This window comes from Xiphophorus hellerii, chromosome 19 (genome assembly GCF_003331165.1).
Source record: "Xiphophorus hellerii strain 12219 chromosome 19, Xiphophorus_hellerii-4.1, whole genome shotgun sequence".
NCBI classification, from domain to species: Eukaryota; Metazoa; Chordata; class Actinopteri; order Cyprinodontiformes; family Poeciliidae; genus Xiphophorus; species Xiphophorus hellerii.
This window is the reverse complement of record NC_045690.1, coordinates 6156724-6166490: the sequence shown is the minus strand read 5'-3', so window position 1 is coordinate 6166490 and position 9767 is coordinate 6156724. Positions and strand designations below refer to the sequence as shown.

Here is a 9767-nt window from a genome sequence, read left to right as displayed (position 1 = left end):
CGTCTGAGATTAATCTCAAAATTTCAGAGGTTTTTCTTGCAAATTTTAAACTTTTAGAGCCCAGAAATTGTCTTGTTTTTTTGTGGTAAATTTTTTGAGATTAATGTAAACATTTCTGAGTTTTTCTTTCAAACATACAACATTTGGCGCCCAGATATTTCCTTATTTTTCCTAGGAAATTTCTGAGAGTAAGCTAAAAATTTCTTCTTTTTTTTCCTTGCAAATTTTAAACTTTTAGAGCTCAGAAATTTCCTTGTTTTTTGTGGTAAATTTATAAGAATCTTTTTTTTTTTTTCTTGCAAATTTTCAACTTTTTTTCTAGAAATTTTCTGAAATCAATCTCAAAATTTCTGAGTTTTTCTGCTGAAATTTAATTATCCTTTTTTATACTATCCAGGATGACCCTAATTCGCCGTCGTAAATATCTCTGCAATATTGTTTAAAAATTTAGATCGAAAACAAGGGATCGGTTACGTCCCTGAGCGTTGTTTTAAACACGCCAAACCCATAGGGGGCAGTGTAGCGCAAAACTAAAACCTACGTCGGCCAATCAGATCGCTTCAAAACAGTCACTACTTTCCGTTAGGAGTCAAACATGTCGCCTGGAGGTTCTCTTGTGCAGACGGATATACAAGTTGAACTACTTTTAAATAGCGAATTAGAATATAAAGGTAATAAAATACAAAACGATGTAGTTTGGGAATCATGTTAAAGCAAGTTTGTGGATACATTGACGCATTATTTGCCGCAAATTGTAATATATGGGACCCTAAACACATATACGGAGTTTTGTATATGTTTTTAGTGATATTACGTTTTAATATCACTAAAAACGTAATCGTTTTCAGTGATATTAAACAGTTTTCGTGTGGATGAAGGAGGATAACTTGTAAAAATGTATTTGTTTTCTCAGATAACCGGCTACATGTGGACTAGGTCTCACTAGTTCTTCACATGAACGTTTTTTAACACGTCACAGCCTCTTTTATTTTTACGTTTTTGTAAAAAGCTGAAGCATCCCACCCACGCGAATCCTTTCTGACTAGAGTGCATTTCAAAAGTGAAAATAAAAGCAAATAATTTAAAGGAAATCAATGCTTAAAAACTCACACTCACACACACACACAGAAGAGTAAAAAGATTCATCATATGACTGCCCAGGTGGATGTGAGTGCTTCAAAGTCTGAGGTTAAAGGTCGGACATGCCCTCGTCCATCTGCACAGTCTGTAGTTTGGCTAGCTCCTTCCCCTCTCCCAGCTCTCCGCACATCGCCCGCACCATCTCGTTCATCCCCCCGGATCCCGAGCCGTCCGCCTTGCTCTCCTGCAGGTTCATGTAGTCGCTGTTCATCCCGGGGCCCATCAGGTGTGAGGGCGGGGCCCCTCGGTGCACCTCGTGGGAGCCCAGGTATTCCGCCGGCTGCAGGTGGTGATGGGCGTCCTGGTCCGTCGGAGCCATCAGAGGCGTGCTGTTGGTGAGGGTGGTGTAGACCTCCGGCTCGGAGCTGGACGAGCTGACAGTGGCGTCGGTGGTGGCGGCGGCGGCGGCGGCGTGGCTGGAGGCCGAGTCGGGGCCGGTGTAGCTGATCTGACCGCTGGGGTCCAGGTGCAGCCCGGCGTGGTACGAGGAGTAAATGCCGCCGTCCAGAGGCTCCTTCTTGATGGCGGTGTGGTTGCTCAGGCTGTAGAGGACGCTGTTGTGGTGCAGAGACGTCATGGTCAGCTTGTCCTGCGGCTGGAAGGAGTCTTCACTGGACGAGCTCACCGCTGCGTTGTTCAGAGACATGTTACCTGTAAAAACAGGAAGTAAAGTTAAAACTAGACTCCGGCTGATTAATCGTGATTAATCAATTAATAAAATAATCAACTAACAACTGATTAATCGTGATTAATCAATTAATAAAATAATCATCAACTAACAACTGATTAATCGTTAACCGAAGTTTACAGACACGCAAAAAAAACAAACATTTAATTTGACATGCAAGTCTTTTTGAGACAAACTAAGCTAATTAATAGAGCAGGAAATAACCAGTGCAATTCATAAAACAAAAGCAGGAGACGCCAGCAATGAAACATTAAAAAAAAGGGAAATAAACATTCATTCATGTTTTCTCAGTTGCTCTAAAACCCATTAGTTAAATTAATCTGCACAGCTTTGGGTAGAAGAAAAAAATTTTTCAAGATGAATAGATGAAGGAAAAATAAAAGTACTGGAAGTCTGTGAGAAAGATTTACTCGTCTTGGAGTGGTAGTAGCCAAGTTATTGATTTGTGAATGAAAATATTCCAGCGCAGCAGTCTGCACAGACCTTTTTCTCAGAAATACTGTTGCATGTTTCACACACTTTGTGCTTTTTCAGCCCGACCAGCAGAACAAACGCTCCAGTCTGCCAGGACTCAAAGGGAAGCTGTAATTTTCTGCTTTTTGGGGGGTTTCTGCAATCCATTCTCTGCTTTATGTCACAATAAATGCTGTAATTTCTTCTTCTTCCTCTGTTCATGCGTTTCATTGCTGCTGATGGCCTGAAATGCATCTTCACTGCCTGCTCTGGAGATCAACAATGCAGTGATGATTAGTGATGGTGACTTCATAGCTTGTTTTTATTCATCTAAACAGATCACCGCTTTTAGAAATATGCATGCGAGCATGTTTTCCTGCGGCCCAAACCGAGACAGGCGAACGACAAAAACAAAACCCAGACAAAAATTTAAGAAGGATGAAAAGCTGCAATCAATTTGTTCAGAGTTATAACTGCAGCTAAATCATTTTAAGTGCAGATTAAAACTTTCAGGAGTTGTTTAATTATTGCTCCAGATGAAATTCAGTCAATTTATTCGAGTAATAAAATGTATTTGATTTTGATAACCAGTGAAACTTGTTGGTTTACTTAAGGCATTCAGACAAGACTGACACACTACACTGCAAAAACACAAAGTCTTACCAAGTATTTTGCCTGGTTTCCAGTGCAAATATCTTAGTTCACTGGAAATAAAACAAAACTAACTTACAAGTAACTTTTTGGAAGATATATATAGGAGCTTGTTCTAAGTAAGTAATTTCGTAATACTGATGAAAAATTAATAGTTTCAATGGCAAATTATTTACCATGTAAAATACTAATTTCTTATTAAAGGGGAAATAATCTGCCAGTACCACTTTTTATCAACATTAAGGAATTATTAGCTTAAAACAAGTTCCTACATATTGCCAAAACTTTACTGTGAGTATTTGAACTAGAAAGTAGACAGAAATACTTGGTAAGATTTTGTCTTTTTGCTGTGTACACTTCTGCTTTGTCAGGCGAGAGATAAAAATGTCGGTTTTGTTGTTTTAATGTAAAAAAAAATGGCAAAGTATTTTCCTCAGAGGAAATGAAATTTCTACTGGAAGCTAAAATCATCTATTTATTTAATGAAATAAATGAAATTTACATTAGAATATCAACAAAAATACATTTATTACTGTTACTGCACCCATTTCAACTCTTCGTCTTGTTTATAATTTTAAAATAACTGGGGCTGAAACGATTAATCGTGATTAATCGATTATTGAAACAATCGTCAACTAATTGAGGAATCGATTAGGCCATTTGGTGAAAGAATAACACAGTCAAAGTGGTTAATTAAGCCAAAATTATACAAAAAATATATACATTTAGCATTAAAGCAAAAGAGTATGTTCCACCTAAAACTCCTCAAGTGGCATAGTTTTTGCTTCTGGTTCAAATTTTGTAGAGAAAACTTCATTTTAAGCAGCTTTTGCTATCCAATTATTAATCAGTAAGTCCAAAAAACAGTCAACAGTTTAGTCCAACTGGTGTTGAGTCAAGCAGGAAGAGTTGAATTTTAAGAGTATCTTTAGCTGCAGATGCATCCTTTGCTACAAATGATCAATCATTCAGTAAAAGAATGATATGTCATTGTATTTTAGTCAATAAAATGTTTATTTTCTTAGTTAAAAAATAATCCTATTTCAATGTATTTCTAATATTAGTACAGAATAAGCTTGAAAACAGGTGATTCAACTTAAAAAAATAGTTAATTTATTACAAGTAATCAAATTAAATGAAGTTCATTAAGTTGTCATGATAAATAAGCTGAAATAAAGTAAGTTTGACAGAGCTGGAGCTCCATTCTCCTTATTCAGTGTTAAATGAAAAAATCTGTAGAATGTGTCAATTTTACTATCCAATTAATCGATTAATCGTCAGAATAATCGATCGAATAATCGTTAATTAAAATAATCGTTAGTTGCAGCCTTCATAGTAACCTTTTAAAAATGCTTATTATTTGCTAGGACTCACCTTGTTGAGTAATTGTTGAGGAAGATGAAGCAGACGGCAGTTGTAGAGGAGGAAGACCTACATCACTGTTGAGCAGTGCGCTGCCGTCGTTGTCAGGGACTCCGCTCGGTACCGGTACCAGACTGTAGCCGCCGAGCTGCAGAGCTGCAGACGGCGAGCTGAAGGTGAGCACAGAGGAGCCTCCGTTCTGGGCCGCCATTGTGTGGACGCCCTCCAGCTTCACCTCCGACCCGTTCACACAGCCCGAGTAGGAGGAGTACTGCAGGACGGACTCCTCAGCGCCGCCCAGTCCCTTCTCCTGGCCCGTCTGCATGTGCATGTCCCCCGCGGAGCCACCCAGCAGCACTCCGCCGGGCGGCCTCAGGGGGTTGAACGCCAGCGGCTGGATGCCCAGATTGAGCCCGTTGAACAGGATGTTTCCAGGTGAGTGGAGGTAGGATGAGCCGCCATTGTGAAACATGGTGGAGGAAGTATTAGTGGCTGCGAGGCTGCCGTTGTAGACGCCACCGCCGCTGGATCCTGACATCTTGATGTCGCCGATCTGCTGGATGACGACCCCCCCATCCAGAGGTCCAGCCTGAGCCGGGAGGCTCCCGTGGGTTATCACTCCGTCTGAAGAGTTGGAGAGAGGACGAGGGGACAGCTCCTCCTGGCCCTTACTGGACTCGTCCTCTGTGCTGTGGTTTCCATCAGACTCACTGCCGGGCGCCAGCAGAAAAACAGATGAGTCACAAAACAGAGAAGAAGAAACTAAATTTCCTATAACTGACTGTTTTCTGGGAAAGAACACAAAATATTACAGCTCTGCATTATTAACAAAGTGGGTGATAACTAGTTATATTTACTTGAGTAACTTTTTGGAAAAAAAATACTTTTTACTAAGTTATACTTTCTACTTTTACTTGACTAACTTTATTATGAAGTATTGCTACTCTTACTTGAGTAAAATATTTGGATTCTCTACCCACTGTGTGTAACTTTCCTGTAGGGCTGAAACGATTAATCAGATTAATTGTGATTAATTGATTATTGAAATAGTTGTCAACTAACTTAGTAATCGATTAATTGTTACCTGGAGTACAGAGAATAAAAAAAAGACCATTTTCTGAAAAAACAACATATTCAGAGCAGCAATTTAGCCAAAACTGTACAAATTATATAAATATTTAAGATTAAAAACACCTTTATTGTGTGTCAATATGTTTTACTCAAATTTTTTTCTTTAAAATAACTTGTTATGCATTTTAGATAATAAAGTGTTTATTTTCTTATTTAAAATGGAATTGAATTATTTGTTTATTTGCACTTTCCATAATATTTCTAATATTGTACAGAAAGGGTTTAAGTGGTTAAATGGAAAATCTAGAATGTGCCAAATTGTTTTTTTAATCCAATTAACTGAATAATTGATCGATTAAACTGACGATTAATCAATCAATTGTCAGAATAAGTCATAGATTAACCAATTACTAAAAAAAATCATTATTTAAAGCCTTAAATCATTGAATGAAGAACAAAGTTATTTTAGCCAAAAGTTCATCAGACACAGACAAATGTATAAGCCTTAAATGGAAAGAAAGAGATTTGGATAATTTTTTCTTATGTTTGTTATTTTGTAATTATGTTATTTATATGAATTATTTTCATTTTTGTCTTTAAAATACGAACATTAAATGAATATTTGAGTAGCCTTTTTACCAAATACTTTTTGCTTTTACTGGAGTAAGAATAGTTCTTACTTAGAGTATTTTTGTACTTTACCCACCTCTGGTTATTAAAGAGCTGAAGTTGTGCCCTCTTTACCTCCAGGAGGTAAAGAGGGCTCTCATGGAGAGCTGCTCTGACAGCAGCAACAACCCTGTGACCATTTGGCGCAATAAATTCTGCAACAACAAATGGCTTGGAAGTAAAACTAAAATCCACATTTTTCAGTTTTCAACAGAAATCCTCCTTAAAACCACAAGGACTGAAAGGTTCTTCCTTGTTATTATGGTCTCGTTTTATAAAGAGTGATTAAAACAGCTGCTTCCTTCCCTTCTCCTTCCCTCCCTCCCTCCAACGCAGGGCGCGCACACGCACGACCAACCCCCAACCATGTGGCCCTACAAAGAAATCCACAGGTTAATAACCATTTGGAGATTAATAAAGACGTTTGTTTGTGTGTGTGTGTGTGTGTGTGTGTGTGTGTGTGTGTGTGTGTGTGTGTGTGTGTGTGTGTGTGTGTGTGTGTGTGTATGTTTGTGTGTGTGAGTGTGAGGAAGAAGGCAGAAGGGGTCACCTCTACCAGGTGTGCGTCAGCTTTGTTCACAGGGAAAAACATGAAAGACCAGCCCTCACATCTTTGTGTGTGTGTCTGCGGGATTATGAGATGAAGCAGAGCTGATGGAGATCCTTTTAGTTCATGAGAGAAGAAAGTCATCATGAAAATAATTTATGTACTGATCTTTGCGTGTTCACGCACAGGCTCATCCAGAGTCGCCTTTTGAACTCTTTCTTCAAAGTTACATCCTCCTCCCGCCGGCCTGCCCGCCCGCCTGTCAGCCGGATCTCTGAGGCTTGAAGATATTTGGTTGCCTCTGGTTTCCATGACTCTCCGCTTCGCTTGAAACCGGATCTGAACGGCAACAGCTTCATATTTCAAAACATTAAAAGCGTGCTGCTAAAGCTTTTTCTGTTCCCTAACTATTTCCAGTTAATAATTCACACGTTCACTCCTAAACTGTGTCTGACGCGACATTCGCAGTTATTAAGTGATTAAATAACGTCATTAAGTTTTTGTGCACTAATCCTGGACAGGGATATCGAAATGTGCGCACATAATAAAGTTATGTTGAGTTGTTTTACGATGAGAGATCTAAAATTGAATTTATCAAGCGATTGTTCAGATGCGCCTTTTGCGCACAGATCTTTTTGGCCGGTAAAAAGTCGGAGATGAAGACAGAAACGTGTGCATCGTGTTTTTCTCTTTGTTTCCTTACCTTTTGGACTGCGCTTCCGATGGGTTTCTGTCCCTCTGCCGCCTGTTTTTGAACCAGTTGCTGACTTGGGTCAAGGAGAGTCCGGTTATCTTGGCCAGATTCCGTTTCTCGGCTGGAGACGGGTACCTGTTCTGGTTGTAGAGATCCTTCAGCGCGTTCCGCGACCTCTCCTTGAAACAATAAACCGTCTCCTCGCCGTCCCAGATAGTCCTGGGGAGAGGGTATTTCCTCCGGATCCGGTATTTATCCACGGCGCCCAGGGGTCTCCCGCGCGCCTTCTCCGCCTCCGTGTACCGGGCCTTGTACCACAGTTCCTGCAGAAAGGTGTGGTTGGACGGGTTGAAACTATGGTTCTCCAAAATACTGTAGAGCTCCTGATAGCGCGCCTGATGGAAGGCAACGAGGGCTTGGGCTTTCAGAATGCTTTCGTTGCCGCGGAGCAGGTCGCTTTGAGGTAAGGACCACAAGAACCTCGCCAGCCGGTCCACGTTGCCCCCCTGCTGCAGCGCCTCACACACGCACGCCACTTGCTCCGGGGAGAAAGCCAGGGAGGAAGCGGCGCTCACCAGCAGCTCCGTGCGCACCGCGTCGGCGTTGGGAGCCGTGCGCTCCATGGACAACTCCGCCGCGTCCAGCGCCACCAACTTGATGCTCTCACGCTTATCCACCTCCTTCACATTTTCCCTCTTGATGTCATTCACTGCCGTGACCTCTCCGGCAGAAGAAGAAGACATTTTTTTTTTTTGTTCGAGCCTTCCCTGGCAGAGTCACTCCTCCCCGCTCGATCAGGTTACCTCCTCGCCATGCGAACCCGATCGGATATCTGACAGCAGCTGTAAGCAGATATCTCTCTCCCCTCTTCCTTCCAACGTGACTTTTACTCTGCGGGGACTGGGGCTGGAGGGAGATACGCTGGGGTCTATCTGAAGGAGAGCCACGCCATTGGCCGCTGAGGGCCCCATGAGGGAGGAGCGAGCGCGATTCATGCGCGAGTGTTTGGCTTTCAGCTGTCAGTCATGGAGCTTCCAGCAGGGCTTTATTCCCGGTGTTCACCTGTGCAAGGTGAGTGCTTCTGGGATCGTGGGAACGGGAAGTTCTTGTTGCCTCTGTTCTCAGTAGCTGCATTGCATGAAGGTATGCACAAAAGTGTTTTTATTCCCACATCAAGGCAGGGAAATCCAAGGGGAAATATGGGAGTGCTCTCATTAAGTTTCTCCAAAGACAAAGCAAACAAAGGGAATGGTCTTGCTCATTGTTATTTTGAATATGTTTTCTGCTGCTAGGCGTCAACAGAAAACAAATTTTAAATGTGGAAAAAAAAAACTTAATTGCTCTTGCCAACCTAAACAAACAACACCAGATTCATGCAGCATATTAAAATGAGTTATTGCTAAAAACAAACAAACAACAACAACAACAAAACACAAAACACAAACCATTAATAATCTGATTTGATCTTTCCTGGTCAGGCTTTATAAAAAATACCCCAAATCTTTACAATACATCTATTCAATAAAATGCACTTTATGCATAAATGGAGCAAACATCAAATATAGCTCATCTACAGGTGCTGATATGGTGCAACATTTTTTATTGGCCTATTTAAAATTGACAGCAATATTTTGAGATTATTAGTAAATAATAACTTAATCCAATGTGACTGTGGAGTTTTCTTATAATTAAAAATAGATATATTTTCCTAGATGCTTATAACAAGATACCTGGAATAAATGTTACTAAAATCATTTTGAACTGTTAAAATAAGAGGCCTATTTGTACAGTTTAGTTGTCACATGGATATTTCCCTCACCTATTAGGAAAAATAATCCTTTAAAACAGAAACAAATTACATTTTTGAGATTATTTTTGCTCATTTGCAATTTTCACATATTGCACTTATATTGATATAAATATGATATTATGAAGGAGTTAATGAATCCAAAGGATTAAACTCTGTACAGTTTGACCTCAGAGAGTTTGAAGAAGAGAAAACATGAGTAATTTAATGGTTCTTCATGGCTAATCAGATTTTGTGATTTTCATTCCTTTATTAATAAAATTGCTTGTTATTTATGGAAAAGAGGATAAATTAAATGTACACTTTTGTTTCCAATCTGTTATGAACTTAATTCAAACCATAATGTTGCTTTTTTTAAAACCCGTTTTCTTTATTCTTATATTAATTAGTTTTTTGCAATACTTGCAAAAAGTATTTAAAATAAAATATTTCTGTTTTTATTTCTTATTCTGAAATGCTTAGGATAATCATGATTTATTTTTTGCGTAAAAGCTTAGCAAAAATTTATCAATCAGTTTTTTCTACATTAATGCAACATTTGGTCGGTCTGGTTCAAATGGAAAATGGACAAATTTAGTGAAGAAAAAATACATATATATAAAAAATGCAATAAACTGACTATTCACACCTTTTTCAAAGTATTTTTTGATTCACCTTCAGCAATCCCGGGAGCTTTTCTAAGTTT

At 39.6% G+C, this 9767-nt stretch overlaps 1 protein-coding gene across 1 annotated transcript; it reads right to left on the bottom strand.

Moving 5' to 3' along the window:
• Positions 1–269: 269 nt before the first annotated feature.
• six4a (SIX homeobox 4a) lies at positions 270–8165 on the bottom strand. The gene is made up of 3 exons (XM_032546337.1): positions 7285–8165; positions 4307–5004; positions 270–1791 (listed from the first exon to the last, which is right to left on the bottom strand). Exons 1-3 carry the CDS (start codon positions 8016–8018, stop codon positions 1190–1192), a joined length of 2034 nt encoding a protein of 677 aa, XP_032402228.1. The 5' UTR covers positions 8019–8165; the 3' UTR covers positions 270–1189.
• Between the last annotated feature and the right edge of the window lie 1602 nt (positions 8166–9767).

Excerpts from the sequence above, each read along its gene's own strand:
- six4a (XM_032546337.1), bottom strand. The coding sequence starts at position 8,018 with ATGTCTTCTTCTTCTGCCGGAGAGGTCACGGCAGTGAATGACATCAAG. Across the intron at positions 5,005-7,284 it reads TCGGAAGCGCAGTCCAAAAG|TGAGTCTGATGGAAACCACA; the intron begins GTAAGGAAACAA and ends GGCGCCCGGCAG. Across the intron at positions 1,792-4,306 it reads CTCAACAATTACTCAACAAG|GTAACATGTCTCTGAACAAC; the intron begins GTGAGTCCTAGC and ends CTGTTTTTACAG.